This window comes from Aegilops tauschii, chromosome 7, assembly GCF_002575655.3.
Source record: "Aegilops tauschii subsp. strangulata cultivar AL8/78 chromosome 7, Aet v6.0, whole genome shotgun sequence".
Taxonomy (NCBI): Eukaryota; Viridiplantae; Streptophyta; class Magnoliopsida; order Poales; family Poaceae; genus Aegilops; species Aegilops tauschii.
In genome coordinates this window covers 592,820,399-592,836,839 of record NC_053041.3, presented here as the reverse complement: position 1 = coordinate 592,836,839, position 16,441 = coordinate 592,820,399, and the positions used below count along the sequence as shown (strand labels likewise).

The 16,441-nt window shown below is 45.7% G+C and overlaps 1 protein-coding gene across 4 annotated transcripts; it reads left to right on the top strand.

Annotated features, from left to right (window-relative positions):
- Positions 1-12,786: 12,786 nt before the first annotated feature.
- Positions 12,787-15,544, top strand: LOC109765217 (chloroplast processing peptidase). 4 transcript variants are annotated; one of them, XR_002233351.4, is made up of 7 exons: positions 12,842-13,274; positions 13,437-13,505; positions 13,600-13,668; positions 14,001-14,090; positions 14,160-14,316; positions 14,408-14,475; positions 15,090-15,544. XR_002233351.4 is itself a non-coding variant. In XM_020323999.4 (6 exons), the coding sequence occupies exons 1-6, from the start codon at positions 12,993-12,995 to the stop codon at positions 15,157-15,159; spliced, it is 648 nt and encodes a 215-aa protein (XP_020179588.1). In that variant the 5' UTR covers positions 12,787-12,992; the 3' UTR covers positions 15,160-15,544. The 4 variants fall into 4 exon arrangements, 2 of the variants coding, with proteins under 2 accessions (XP_020179588.1, XP_040250826.1); XR_005762642.3 differs by having other exon boundaries at positions 15,077-15,265; XM_020323999.4 differs by lacking the exon at positions 14,160-14,316 and having other exon boundaries at positions 12,787-13,274.
- The last annotated feature ends 897 nt before the right edge of the window (positions 15,545-16,441 follow it).

The following is a 16,441-nucleotide window of genomic DNA, read 5'->3' as shown; positions in this document are numbered from 1 at the left end:
AGCGGGGACCCACCGGATGGGCCACCGTATTTCACGAAAAAAACGTTTCCCCCTGACTCCTGGGACTCACCAGCTACATCTTCGCACGCAAGGAAGTGCGTCCGAAAAAAAACGATTCGCCCCCTGACTGCTGGGACCCACCACCTACATCTTCGCACGCAAGGAAGTGCCTGACAGTCGGGACCCACCTGGTTGAAGCGTACGTAGCGTTGTCATTCTGGTCGCGAGAACGTGTACGTACATACTGGCCGATGTAGAGGCGCGCGCATGTCATAGTAGAGGCGCGCACGTAGCATGTACACGTACGTACAGCGGCCAGTGTGCAAGAAAGAAAATACGGCCACGTACGTACATATGGGCAGGGTCTCGAACGCCTACTCGCGCATACGTACGGCCAGGGCTCGTGTACATGGCTGGGTCGGAACAGAGAAACTGCGTATTCGTCGTGTTCATGGGGAGCCAACCGACTGGGTCGGAACGGAATGCATCGTTATGTTCATCGGGAGGGCTTGGATGGAACAGCCGATGGAAACGAGGCCTCGCGTACCGCAGAACAGAGAAAATGGCCTTGTGTTCGACCGGCCACGGTCGAAACGGGATCCTGTTCATCGGGAGGGGTCTAGCGTACCGCAAAACGGAGGAAACGGACCTCCTACGGTCGAAACGGGGGTCCTGTTGATCGTGAGGGGTGTGGCGTACCGCAAAACGGAGGAAACGGACTTGTGTTGGAGTGCTACGGTTGAAACGGGGGTCCTGTTCATCGGGAGGGGTGTGGCGTACCACAAAACGGGACTCCATGGGATACTGTTCATCTCCACCGTCGACCCCCTCCAGCCTCCACGGGCTACTGTTCATCCACCGTCGACCTCCTCCAGCCTCCACCAGCGACTGTTCATCCACGGGCTCCTGTTCATCCAGCCTCCACCGCGCGCTACTCACCGGCTACTGTTCAACCAGCCCTCTCCACGGGCTCCTGTTCAACCACCCCTCCATGGGCTACTGTTCATCCAGCCCTCCACCGTCTACTGTTCATCCAGCCCTCCACGGGGTGGTCCTGTTCATCTAGCCCTCCATGGGGTCCTGTTCATCCAGCCCCAACCGGCTCGATCGATCAGGGTCCTGTTCATCCAGAGGCAACACCACGGGGTCCTGTTCATCCACCCCCATTGGGAACTGTTCATCCAACCCCCCCCCCCAGCAACGCTCACTGTTCATCCAGAGGCAGCATCGATCGGCTTCAGTTAGTAGTAGTAGCGAAGGAATCGCTCAATCGGGTTCAGTTAACAGCCATCGATCGATCGCTCGGGTTCAGTAACGCATAGCCTGCAGTGCAATCGCTCGGGTTCAGTTAGAGCCCAATGCCTCGCTCGGGTTCAGTTAGAGCCCAACGCCTCGCACCCACGCGCGTGCGTGTACGAGAGAAACGTGCATCGCTCGGCCCCGACCACCCACCGTAACCGGGAACACCCCGATATTTTCCTCGCCCTCGCTTCTACCATGGTTTTTCCCATCATGGACGGCCCAAAGAATGTCATGCAGCTGCGTCTCCGGCCCACCCAGGACGAAAAGCCCATTTTCTGTCATTATTTTTTGTCATAGAAGTAGGACCCCACCACATCTATGATGATACCGGGTTTTGTCACAATTATCGTCATAGAAGTGTCATAAGTATGACATAAAAAAATTCGTTCGGCCCAAAATGTCACAGATGTGTCTTTTTTTTGTAGTGTGTGTTGTTAAGTTTTCAAGTTTTGGGTAAAGTTTTGATGGATTTTGGAATAAGGAGTGGCAAGAGCCTAAGCTAGGGGATGCCCAAGGCACCCCAAGGTGAAATTCAAGGACAACAAAAAGCCTAAGCTTGGGGATGCCCCGGAAGGCATCCCCTCTTTCATCTTCGTCCATCGGTAACTTTACTTGAGGCTATATTTTTATTCACCACATGATATGTGTTTTGCTTGGAGCGTCTTGTATGATATGAGTCTTTGCTTGTTAGTTTACCACAATCATCCTTGTTGTACACACCTTTTGAGAGAGACACACATGAATCGGAATTTATTAGAATACTCTATGTTCTTCACTTATATCTTTTGAGCTAGATAATTTTGCTCTAGGGCTTCACTTCTATCTTTTAGAGCACGGTGGTGGTTTTATCTTATAGAAATTATTGATCTCTCATGCTTCACTTATATTATTTTGAGAGTCTTTTATAACAGCATGGTAGTTTGCTTTGGCTATAAAATTAGTCCTAATATGATGAGCATCCAAGATAGGTATAATGAAAACTATCATATAAAGTGCATTGAATACTATGAGAAGTTTGATTCTTTATGATTGTTTTGAGATATGAAGATGGTGATATTAGAGTCATCCTAGTTGAGTAGTTGTGAATTTTAGAAATACTTGTGTTAAAGTTTGTGATTCCCGTAACATGCACGTATGGTGAACCGTTATGTGATGAAGTCGGAGCATGATTTATTTATTAATTTTCTTCCTTATGAGTGGTGGTCGGGGACGAGCGATGGTGTTTTATTCCTACCAATCTATCCCCCTAGGAGCATGCGTGTAGTACTTCGTTTCGATAACTAATAGATTTTTGCAATAAGTATGTGAGTTCTTTATGACTAATGTTGAGTCCATGGATTATACGCACTCTCATCCTTCCACCATTGCTAGCCTCTGTAATACCGCGCACCTTTCGCCGGTATCATACACCCACCATATACCTTCCTCAAAACAGCCAGCATACCTACCTATTATGGCATTTCCATAGCCATTCCGAGATATATTGCCATGCAACTTTCCACTGTTCCGTTTATTATGGCGTGCTCCATCGTTGTCATATTTCTTTGCATGATCATGTAGTTGACATCGTATTTGTGGCAAGGCCACCTTCATAATTATTTCATACATGTCACTCTTGATTCATTGCATATCTCGGTACACCGCCGGAGGCATTCACATAGAGTCATATTTTGTTCTAAGTATTGAGTTGTAATTCTTGAGTTGTAAGTAAATAAAAGTGTGATGATCATCATTATTAGAGCATTGTCCCAAGTGAGGAAAGGATGATGGAGACTATGATTCCCCCACAAGTCGGGATGAGACTTCGGACGAAAAAAAGAGGCCATAAAAAAGAGAGAAAAAGGCCCAAACAAAAAAATGAGAGAAAAAGAGAGAAGGGACAATGTTACTATCCTTTTTCCACACTTGTGCTTCAAAGTAGCACCGTGATCTTCATGATAGAGAGTCTCCTATGTTGTCACTTTCATATACTAGTGTTAATTTTACACTATAGAACTTGGCTTGTATATTCCAATGATGGGCTTCCTCAAAATGCCCTAGGTCTTCGTGAGCAAGCAAGTTGGATGCACACCCACTTAGTTTCTTTTGTTGATCTTTCATACACTTATAGATCTAGTGCGTCTGTTGCATGGCAATCCCTACTCACTCACATTGATATCTATTGATGGGCATCTCCATAGCCCGTTGATACGCCTAGTTGATGTGAGACTATCTTCTCCTTTTTGTCTTCTCCACAACCACCATTCTATTCCACATATAGTGCTATGTCCATGGCTCACGCTCATGTATTGCATGAAAATTGAAAAAGTTTGAGAACATCAAAAGTATGAAACAATTGCTTGGCTTGTCATCGGGGTTGTGCATGATTTAAATATTTTGTGTGATGAAGATAGAGCATAGCCAGACTATATGGTTTTGTAGGGATAACTTTCTTTGGCCATGTTATTTTGAGAAGACATGATTGCTTTGTTAGTATGCTTGAAGTATTATTATTTTTATGTCAATATTAAACTTTTATCTTGAATCTTTCCGATCTGAACATTCATGCCACAATAAAGAAAATTACATTGAGAATTATGCTAGGTAGCATTCCACATCAAAAATTCAGTTTTTTATCATTTACCTACTCGAGGACGAGCAGGAATTAAGCTTGGGGATGCTTGATACGTCTCCAACGTATCTATAATTTTTTATTGTTCCATGCTATTATATTATCTCTTTTGGATGTTTAATGGGCTTTAGTATGCACTTTTATATTATTTTTGGGACTAACCTATTAACCGAAGGCCCAGTGCAAATTGCTGTTTTTTTGCCTATTTCAGTGTTTCGCAGAAAAGGAATATCAAACGGAATCCAAACGGAATGAAACCTTCGCGAGGATCGTTTTTGGAACAAACGCAATCCAGGAGACTTGAAGTGGACGTCAAGGAAGCAACGAGTCGGCCACGAGGTAGGGAGGCGCGCCCAGGGGGTAGGCGTGCCCCCCACCCTCGTGGGCCCCTCGTGGCTCCACCGACCTACTTCCTTCGCCTATATATACTCATATACCCTGAAAACATCCAGGAGCACCACGAAACCCTATTTCCACTTCCGCAACCTTCTGTACCCGTGAGATCCCATCTTTGGGCCTTTTCCGGCGCTCCGCCGGAGAGGGAGTCGATCACGGAGGGCTTCTACATCAACACCATAGCCTCTCCGATGATGTGTGAGTAGTTTACCACAGCCTTCGGGTCCATAGTTATTAGCTAGATGGCTTCTTCTCTCCCTTTGGATCTCAATACAAAGTTCTCCTCGGTCTTCTTGGAGATCTATTCGATGTAACTCTTTTTGCGGTGTGTTTGTCGAGATCCGATGAATTGTGGGTTTATGATCAAGATTATCTATGAACAATATTTGATTCTTCTCTGAATTCTTATATGCATGATTTAAATATCTTTGCAAGTCTCTTCGAATTATCAGTTTGGTTTGGCCTACTAGATTGACCTTTCTTGCAATGCGAGAAGTGCTTAGCTTTGGGTTGAATCTTGCAGTGTCCTTTCCTAGTGACAGCAGGGGCAGCAAGGCACGTATTGTATTGTTGCCATCAAGGATAAAAAGATGGGTTTTATGTCATATTGCTTGAGTTTATCCCTCTACATCATGTCATCTTGCCTAATGCGTTACTCTGTTCTTATGAACTTAATACTCTAGATGCATGCTGGATAGCGGTCGATGTGTGGAGTAATAGTAGTAGATGCAGAATCGTTTCGGTCTACTTGTCGTGGACGTGATACCTATATACATGAGCATGCCTAGATATTCTCATAACTATGCGCTTTTCTATCAATTGCTCGACAGTAATTTGTTCACCCACCGTAATACATGCTATCTTGAGAGAAGCCACTAGTGAAACCTATGGCCCCCGGGTCTATTTTCCATCATATTAATCTCCCGTCAACTAGCTATTTTTGCCGCCGTTTATTTTGCAATCTTTACTTTCCAATCTATACAAAAAAATACCAAAAATATTTATCTTATTATCTTTATCAGATCTCACTTTTGCAAGTGGCTGTGAAGGGATTGACAACCCCTTTATCGTGTTGGTTGCAAGGTTCTTGATTGTTTGTGCAGGTACGAGGGACTTGCGTGTAGTCTCCTACTGGATTGATACCTTGGTTCTCAAAAACTGAGGGAAATACTTACGCTACTTTGTTGCATCACCCTTTCCTCTTCAAGGGAAAACCAACGCATGCTCAAGAGGTAGCACCCGGTTGTGCTATAAACAACACAACCGGCCCATGGGGGCTACACAAGTAAGCATTCATTTATAAACAATGGTGAATAGTACCGGTTCATTCATGATGATTAAACCGGTCCTTGGGGGCTACGGATGCAATGTTAATTGTTCTAGACCCGGTTTAACTCTGAAGGTGAAAGCCGGCCTTTGAAGGATCCTACCAAAGATGATTTTTATACTCATAGTTATTCTAGGTCTACAACAGATTCAATCTTATCATACACAGTAGACTTGGGGGCTGACAAGATATGCATAATGTATCAAGCCGGAGTTCATGCCTCATATTTCTGATGCATCTGCTTCACCATGTCAATTTCAAGATCACGGCTGGTATGCACTTGGTTGAGATAACCAGAGAGTACTTCACTGATGTTTAATTGAGAATAATTGGCGATATCAAATCTCACTTTCCGCCTTTCAATGAACTCCTCTTTGGCGGAGTGCTTGGCCAAGAAAGTAAGTTGTCCAGGATCTTTGAAGCCGGTGCCAGTGATCACAACATCGTCGGCATGTGTTCCTGACGGTTTAATTGGGATTGATGATTCAGTGCTCAAAGGATTGAGGTTTGTATGGTCACTGGGGAGCTCAGGAATTTCTGGTGAAACATCATGAACAGGCTCTTCGGGTTGTGGCACGGAGGTGTCAGATGCTGGAATTTGCTGTTCCAGTTCATGGACTTTGGGGTCTTCAGCCGGCTTGATCACCTTTGGCTTCTTGCTAGGCTTTGCTTTTCCACTCCATGGATTATGAGAGGTCAGTCAAATATAAGAGCATAAGGAGGTAGAGAATAAAAAGTAATTGTTGTTACCCAGGGGCAGTTTTGAAAGCCGGCAGCTGGGTCTGTGATGAGTCGCCGGAAGAAGAGCGAGAAGCCTCCTGATAGTTTGAATCGGAAGAATTAAGCGGCTAACAAATGAGACCCGCCAGTTGATAAAAAGAGTTTAAATTTGGAAGGACCTCGTTTTGACGTTTCCGTGGAGCTGGAGTATATGGTAAGCCGGAGGATAACTCTTCACCTCCGCTGCTCTGGGTTTGTCGCCGGCTCTCGTGTTGTTGTTGCTTCAAAAGAAAGTGAGGATCTAAATGAGCTAAGGGGTGTGAAAAGCTTACTTTCCGGGTTACTCGTCGAATTTTCTGTCTTGGCAAAGGCGCTGAGTCGGAGGAAATAATAGTTACCTCTTCTTCAACCGCTTGGCTGGCCCCCGTATCATCCTGATGATAATCATTGTCAATAAGATGATTGAAAAAGGAGCCAAGGGAGTCAAGGGCTACCTCCGACTCAGAACTGTCGTCCAGTTTAAACATCTCGGAAGCAGTTAATTTCTTCTTATTCTTCTTGGCGGCTTTCGTTTTTTGGCCCTGGCTTTCTTAGCAGCTTCGTGGTCATACTCCTTGCTCCAAAAAGCGGATTCAGCCTATGAAGATATCAAAGTGGAGTTAACGAAACATTTGAATGATAAGGTAAAATGAATAATTTGGAGACTCACATCTCGTGGCGGGTTAAGTTTGCAGAAAGGGTTCAGTCCCACTTTGCTGCAGCTTTCCAGGCTCTCGTTCAGAAGGGTCTTTGTCATTTCATTGACTGCATTATCAGTTAGGCGCACAGAGCTGTGGTGCAGTGGATCTTTTGCACCACCCGTGTAAGTGCACATTAAGCCGGATCGGCGGCTCGGGGGTATGATTCGCCAAGAAACCCAACACCGAACCAAGTCAATATCGGTTAACCCATTTCCCAGCAGGGCCTTGACCTTTGCAATAGTAGGTGCAAGCTTTGCACATTCAGCAGTGGCAAGCTTTTCGGGAAGATGATGCTTTGAGTCGAGCCGCTGGACACGATAACCCGGCAGTGGATTTTCATCAGCCGGAGAAGTATCTTTACAATAGAACCATGTTTGGTTCCAATCTATCGGGTGACTCGGCAGACGAGCATAGGGGAAGATAGCATCTCTTCTTCGTTGAATTGAGACCCCGCCAAGTTCTAAACTGGGTCCGTTAGTAAACTCGTTTTGCCGGTTCAGATAAAAATATACTCTGAAGAGTTCAACACTGGGTTAAGGTACACTTCATAGGAAACTTGAAAATTGCAGATGTTTGACACGGAATTGGGTCCGATGTCTTGAGGATGGAGTTGAAAGAAGTGCAGAACGTCTCAGAAAAATTTGGATCAGGGCGGTGAGAAGCCCCGATTCATGTGATCATTAAAAACAATGACCTCGACATCCTTTGGCTGAGGTCTTTCTTCACCTGGTTTGGGGGCGCGCCAATGCATGATATTTTTTGCTGGTAAATAGCCGATTTTGACAAAATCTTTGAGCATGTCTTCGGTGACAATGGAAGGAACCCAATTACACGAAGTAACTACCTTCGGCATCGTAGAGGAGAAAGCCTAAAAGAAAGAACATTGGCCGGTTTAAGATTATATGGTTAAGCCGGCTGGTGAGTTAAAGGGTGAATGACAATGAAGCATGCGTAAGTTCTAAGCCGGGGGACAGCATTAAGGTATAAACATGAACTGTTGGCGGCTTAAGAGGGGACTAATGGTACCTGGCGGGTTACGGTTTTTTTGACGTTAAGTCGCCCACACAGTCATTAGAGTACATATCAGAGAAAGGGAAAATTGCTAAGTGTTGAAAAACAGGTTTTGCAGATTGATACTATAATTTGGGATATGTGGCACTTCAGATAATGGAAAAATATCTAGACCTAAATGACGGTGTTTGAGAAGTTCATATATCCAGATCGGATTTTTTATGTGAAAGGGGATGCCCTAGTAACAAAAATAAGTGCTACAACTACCACCGTAGTGCAGGAGAAGCTTCAAGTTGAATCAAATCACAAGATCACAGGAGCAGAGATGAACTCCGACGAACTCGTTTGAAACCCTAACGAGATCTGTGGGAAAAGGGAAGAGGAGAATGTACCGGAGCTGTTGAACAGCGGAGAAGTGCGGATGAATTCTGGTCAAGTCAGGTTGATGCAGCGGCCGTTGTTGAGGTAGTGGCGAAGGTTGACGACGGCGGCAGAGCTCGGGCGCTGAGTCGACGCAAGGAAGAAGAAAGAGATGAAGAGGAGATGGGGGGAAATGAAAAGACTGCCTGACCCTATTTATAAGGAAAGAGGTAACAGGTGGGCGTGAAAATCGAGGAGGCCAAAGAATGATTATCTAGCTGCTCGGACGCCTCGATCTTCGGGATGGTTATTAAAGATAAGGATCTATTAAGATATGCTGGGCATTGTGCGAAACTAATGACAGATGACGTCATGCCGGGTTTCCATAATTCCAGGAGACGACGTCATGGTGGGTTACAATATCTTGCAAGAACAAGTGAAGAAGGATTTTTTCTAAGTGTTGAAGATTGACATGAACAAGTTCAAATCAACCTGGGGCCTAATGTTGGGGATATAACTATTGGGTATGGCCCACCCAGGAAAGGCCGGGTTGTACCAATGGTGATTCGTCAAGACGAAGCCCATGAAGATGTTGAAGATGGCGGTTCATGAGGCAGACTTACTAAAGGGCCCAAAGCCCAAGGGTGGCTTAAGGCCCATAGGTGTAAACCGCCATACATATATATGACTTGCATCGTAAGGCAAGCGTAGTTAGTCACCGAGCCGGACACGTTGTTTATGAGCCGGCCGGGACTCTGTAAGCCGTTGGGCGTCAACCTGTGTATATAAAGGGACGACCCGGCGGCGGTTTAGGGACAAGAAAGAACAGATCGAGAACTAGGTCAAGCGTATTCACTCCCTGGTAATCGAAACCCAAGCAATACCACCTCAAACTGGATTAGGCTTTTACCTTCACAGCAAGGGGCCGAACCAGTATAAATTCCTGTGTCCTTTGTCCCGTTTAACCCCTTTAAGCTAACCTAGTGCGATGGCTCCACGACTAAGTCCTTCTGCTAGGACATCTGCCGTGACAATTCCACGACAAAGATGCATAGCAATGAGAGGGGGAGCGTGTGTCCATGTACCCTCATAGACCGAAAGCGGAAGCGTTTGTTAACGCGGTTGATGTAGTCGAACTTCTTCTCGTTCGTACCGATCAAGCACCGAACGTACGACACCCCTGAGTTCTGCACACGTTCAGCTCGATGATGTCCCTCGAACTCTTGATCTAGCAAAGTGTCGAGGGAGAGTTACGTCAGCACGATGGTGTGGTGACGGTGATGGTGAAGTGATCCGCGCAAGGCTTCGCCTAAGCACTACGTGAATATGACCGGAGGCGTAAACTATGGAGGGGGGCGCCGCACACGGCTAACAATTGTTGGTGTGTGTTCTAGCGGTGCCCCCCCCCCTCATATATATGTTAGAGGGGAGGAGAGGCAGACAAGGGGGCGCCCCAAGTAGGAGGAATCCTACTTGGGGTCCTCCCAATTCGGCCTCCCCCCTTTCCTATTCCTATTCGGAGTAGGAAGGGAAGAGGGGGAAGGGGGAATCCTATTCCCTTTTTTCCTTTCCTCCTTCCCCTTTTCTACTCCAATTTGGCCAGCCCATATGGGGGGCGCACCAGCCCCTTTGTGGCTGGTGTGTTTCCCCTCTTGGCCCATAAGGCCCATATCTTTTGCCGGGGGTGCCCGAAACCCCTTCCGGTGACCCGATATGTACCCAGTACCCTCCGGAACACTTCCGGTGTCCGAATACCATCGTCCTATATATCAATCTTTACCTCTCGACCATTTCGAGACTCCTCTTCATGTCCGTGATGTTATCCGGGACTCCGAACAACATTCGGTCACCAAATCACATAACTCATATAATACAAAATCATCATCGAACGTTAAGCATGCGGACCCTACGGGTTCGAGAACTATGTTGAATGACCGAGACACCTCTCTGGTCAATAACCAACAGCGGAACCTGGATGCTCATATTGGTTCCTACATATTCTATGAAGATCTTTATCGGTCGTACCATAATGACAACATACGTTGTTCCCTTTGTCATCGGTATGTTACTTGCCCGAGATTCGATCGTCGGTATCTTCATACCTAGTTCAATCTCGTTACCGGCAAGTCTCTTTACTCGTTCTGTAATACATCATCCTGCAACTAACTCATTAGTCACATTGCTTGCAAGGCTTATTATGATGTGTATTACCGAGAGGGCCCAGAGATACCTCTCCGATACTCGGAGTGACAAATCCTAATCTCGATCTATGCCAACCCAACAAACACCTTCGGAGATACCTGTAGAGCATCTTTATAATCACCCAGTTACATTGTGACGTTTGATAGCACACAAGGTATTCCTCCGGTATCCGGGAGTTGCATAATCTCATAGCCAAAGGAATATGTATATGTCATGAAGAAAGCAATAGCAATAAAACTGAACGATCAATATGCTATGCTAACGGATGGGTCTTGTCCATCACATCATTCTCCTAATGATGGGATCCCGTTCATCAAATGACAACACATGTCCATGGTTAGGAAACTTAACCATCTTTGATTAACGAGCTAGTCTAGTAGAGGCTTACTAGGGACACGGTGTTTTATCTATGTATTCACACATGTATCAAGTTTCCGGTTAATACAATTCTAGCATGGATAATAAACATTTATCGTGATATAAAGAAATATAAAATAACAACTTTATTATTGCCTCTAGCACATATTTCCTTCACTATGGTGGCGCTGGTATGGTGTGGTTTCAACCTCCACGTATGATTTTTTTTCTGCGAGACCACCGTATATGCAATTACCTATCCAACGGAAGCAGCGTCTCCTCAGGGCCCCGCATCTTTCCCACAACCCTTGCTTTTCTCACCTGTACACAGTCTTGTCCTTCTCTTTCATCCTTTCCTTCCCCTTTTTTTCCCTTTTAACAGTTTATTACAGTGAGGAAGCAGACTCTTCTGCAAGAGCTCGTCTCCCTCTGCAAGCGACGTGTGCCTGCGGGGCACTGGTCCAAGCTGGAGCATTGGCCATGCCCTAAGAGCGAAACAACTTCGATTCTAGACAAATAGAATGAGCGCACAATGCAGCCTTTGTGTCGACCGCAGAGAGGTCCACGATGCGTGATGCAACCCCTGAGTCCGACAAGCAGAGAAATATACTACATCTAAGTTTATCTAAGGGTGTTTGTTTGTATTCAAGTGTTTTTTAACAATTATAATAGCAAATCAGCATGGGAACTTGGAATGGTTCCTTTAATCACCAATTTATTTGTATCGAACTAAACTAAGGAGGCTAAAGAACATGAAAAAAATTTATACTTGCTAAAGTAACTTATTCAAGCTCGCACATGCGTGCATCATCTGTGAGTACGACCCCACACTCACCGACAAGAGGAGCACCGACAAATCGTGACTGTCGCTTGTGAGTCCGACCACCATGCCTACCTCAAGGACATCTCGTCCTAAGAGGAAGAGGAGGACACCTATGCTGACGTGGACGGCGACGAGGGCACGACTAGACAATGCCGACCACCAAGTAGTGTAGATAGTCTAGGTTGCAATGTCGCTAGCGACATTGCTTATTTTAAAAATGTCGTTAACCATCATGTATAGTTGCTAATAACATATAAAGCGACATATTTTGGCCGTTGTTATAATTTTTATTATTTTATTGTGTTCAAACATGTGTTTGACATGTCTAATCCGAGCTTAAATTGCCCCTACGTTTTTTAGAAAATGAAAATAAAAAGATATGAATGTCGTATTATGGAGACTCTATGTTTGCATACAACAGTCACGACCTTCATATCCATTCGACGGATGACGATCCCCGATGTGACGACTCTGAAAAGTTGCTCCCAATTATACCATGTAGACAATTTAATTTTTTAGAAACACAACACAGACACAAACACTCACAAACATGTACATACATTCACTCCATTAACGTACACACGCACATCCTAGCGTATGATCACTTTCGAGAGACTGGGCTGGTGGGTTTTGAGATTGACGAAGTCATCACAGGTGGCTCACTGTTGATAGGAACATCGACTCCCACTCAAAGAACATTCCGCCCCTATGGCCCTATCAGACACCAAAGCTTCAAACAAGTGGTTTGAACCACATGTTGGTTCTCGACAAATAATATTGCGCGTTATACCAGTTGACTCAATATACTATCCCTCCATACAGCATGAATGTTCTTTGTCTTCAAATTTTCAAAAACTGTCAAATTTTGTGTATGCGGGGGGCAGATCTGTCATTTCCCTCCCTAACCCGAAGAGCGCCCACTACAGTGTGTGTACACGACCGGTCTGGTCTTTCTTCCTCGGTTACTACACCGGTGGAGGCCAAGGTGGAGTCTTGCTGTGGAAGGAAGCCATTACTCCTACTGGTCAAGTAGCCAGCCAGTCTTCCTCCACACCCCACCCCACCCCATTCCGGACCCCCACTCCTCCCTCTATTGGCGGACAGAGAGAGAGAGAGGCCAAGGAGGGGGATCCACTCCGTCCGATGGCGATGGCGCCGCCGCGTCTGCTGCGGGGCCTCATCGCGCCGATGTCGCCGGCCGACTGGCTGCCCTGCCACCTGCAGCTGCTGGCCTCGTCCGCCTCGCTCCTGCACCGCTGGTGGCTCCCCTCGCTCGCGCGCCTCCGCTGCCCCTCCTGCTCCGACGGATTCAAGCTCTTCCTCGTCCTGCTCCTCTTCTCCGCCGCCCTCGCCGAGGTCCGCTTCGTCGCCTCCGCCTCCATGGCCCCCACCCTCCGCCCGGGCGACCGCGCCGTCGCAGAAAAAGTAAATCGCCTCCCCTCCTCCCCCTCCCCCTCCCTAACCTAGCTGCTATGTAGTAGATCTCTTCCATTCCGCTCGCTTCTCTCTTGCATTATGCCTGCCCGTCTTGGATCTGCCATGATTCGTTCGTTAACCAAAAATGGGGAATGCTTTGATTTTGCTCAGGTCACCTACATGTTCCGGAAGCCATCTGCCGGGGACATAGTCTTCTTCAGGGTGCCCGCCGCCCTGCAGGTACGTAGCTCTGCTTTTCCCCTTCCATTTTTAACATCTCTCGGCTTCACAATCTGATGCTGCATTGCACTGTTTTTGCCACTTCTTATTACAGAATTGCGGCATAAATAAAGATGTTGTATTTATTAAGAGGGTTGTTGCCACCCCTGGAGATTTCATCGAGGTAATAAATAAATACTACTAAATCTGCTGTAGTACTACTATCATTTATTCATGCTGCCAATTGAGCAAAGGCGATGCTAACGTTGCCTTGCTTCCACCCACAATATTGCTAGTATCATTCATTCATCCTACTGATTGATATATGCTGCTTCAACAAATTCAGACAACACATATCTTCAGATGCATGCAAAGTACTGTGATTCTTTGATTTGTTCACCCTGCCGATTGACATATATGCTGCTTCAGCAATGGCCAAATATATATCAAGATGCGTTATACATTCTCCCTAAATCCGGATGCCGATGCTTACGCACAGACATTTTATTTTTACAGGTCCGACAAGGCCAGCTTATTGTTAATGGTGTTGCACAGAATGAACATTACACCGCACCCCATGGTGGGTCGTACATGATGGAAGCCATGGTTTGTTGAATCTCTTTCTATCTGTGAGCATAGTCTGCTTGAACAACATTGAGGAGTTGCTATTGCCAGGTCCAGAGATACTTGTATACCCAAACTCCTATGGGTCACTACTACACAAACAAATGACTTTACCATTGCAAGAGGAGGACCAAAAGTGGCATGGCTGCTCCGTGTTGTTGACTTCTTGACTGCCCTGTTATTCTTTCGAGATGACGGGCCTCAGATGGTGGATGATCTCTCCCTCCCATCCCATCCCTGTTATCTGATCGACCTATTCCCGGATCAATCTGATACTAAAACAATCCATCGTCCTGCAGCGCCTCCCTGAAGACCATGTATTCGTCATGGGTGATAACCGCAATAACAGCTGCGATTCTCGTGCCTGGTAAGTGAACACATCCATTCCGACGCTAGGCCAATCCTCTTGTACATGCATTATAACTGAATGCTCATGCCAAGATTATCCTAGATTAAATGTTTCAACTGTCGACGAAATCTGATATCAGTCCTATTTTAGATATCTGCTTTGGACTAGGTCCAGCATGACTGCAGATTTGCATGGCCATAATAGTCATTCGATCTGTAACAACGTAGAAGTAGAATGCAGTCAATGCACATGTGTTTGAGCTGCCAGAATGCACTCTCAAGTATTTGCTCAGTTGCAGTTGCTTTACTATGGCTTTACGATTGAGGAAATCTTGTGCTATTCATATTAAATCTGTTCTTTTGGACCAGAGATCCAGTATGGTTGGAGATGCATTTTCCGTGATGAACATACAATCTGTAATGACGATTAGAATGCCCAAATATGTTTTTAGTTGCTAGGAAAATTTGCTTGCTTATGTTGAAGTATATATGTGGATTGCCTAGCCCATTCCATCAGTTCAGACTTTTGGTTGCTTGTTTATGTTTATTTTGGCTGTATGACTACTTCCAATTGTTCTTTCCTAGAAATCGTTTGGGAACTAGTACTAACCATTGTGAAGCTTCTGGTGACAGGGGACCTCTTCCTATCAGCAACATTGTTGGGAGACACATTATGTCCTTTACAAGATCCTCTCTCCAATAGCCAAGGCGAAGATCTTCGATGACCACCAGAGTTGCGAAACCCCTCCTCGATGCCACTCGATATGATGTTATCGAGCTATGTTGGGCCTCGAGCCCCTAGTATGTAAATCTGTGAGACCTTCCTTTCCTGTGTTAGCACGTTGTATGTGTAGTGACCTAATCCTGGGGAGAACTGAACAGTGACTTTGTAGCTGTTGTCACTCACCCCCACCCCTGGACTGTCAGCTGTTAAGCTTACCTGTTGGTAGAACCTGCAAGATGTACCTAAAGGTTGCACCTTCTAGTAACCTTAGCTGTCGAATCTAATCGGTAATGTTATTATTACCATGCACTTGGCTGTCAATCAAAAAAGGAAAAGGCTGCATGCCTGAAGATAAATCTGTTTATCTGATGCTGTGTGGTGCAGATTATGTTCTGATATCATTTTTGTCCACTTTGTTTGTTTAGCAATACGATTACATCCTTTGAGTAAGGCTACAACTGTGTTGATTTTCTAAGATAGAGTCGTAGCAAACCGGGCTTTCCTGTGAACCGTTCAGACATAAAACTAAACTGCACTGTCACATGGCGAATTTTTCACCAACGTGTTTAAGCTGCTACCACATTGGTTCAAAGCATTTCAACAACAATGTGAGAGGAATCCCTTGGCTACATTCATCTGTTTGCTTCAAGGACAGGCAGAATTAATATGGGCATGTTTGGTTACATTGCCAATCGAGCCTGGCCTGACTCTAGTGAGCCGGTTTGAGGGGATGCAGGCACAAAGACCCCAGATGCATATAGTTTGGTTGCCTGCATGTACCTAGTTGCATGAGCAACCATTTTTGACCCCACGTTTGGTTCCCCGCGTTGCATTAGGCGCATATATGATATGGTGTTGCAATCTGCATAAGGTGTTGTCACTATTTCTAACTAGTGGTGAGCTTACCACACAATCTAAACATGTAGTGCCAGCTAGTTAAACAAATGACAGTTCATCCTAACTACTATCAAATGACAGTTCAAATTATTAAGAGCCATTGGCTAAATAGGGGATAATTCGTCGGGGTTGCTGCTACCAGATCTTACTCTTCATCTTCCTCTGCTTCTGATGCTGCTTCTTCTTCTTTCTCCTCTTCTTCAAATCCTGCACTGACCTCTGTTAAGCCACATTGCCTCTGCCCACTCCAACCTTTTGTTCTTCCAAGCGTCATTGTCAAATGCCTCCACATCATGGCCGGAGCTAACAACATCGTCAGGCTCGACCTCTTCCTCCTCAGGCACGTGTTCATCAAAGCCCCACC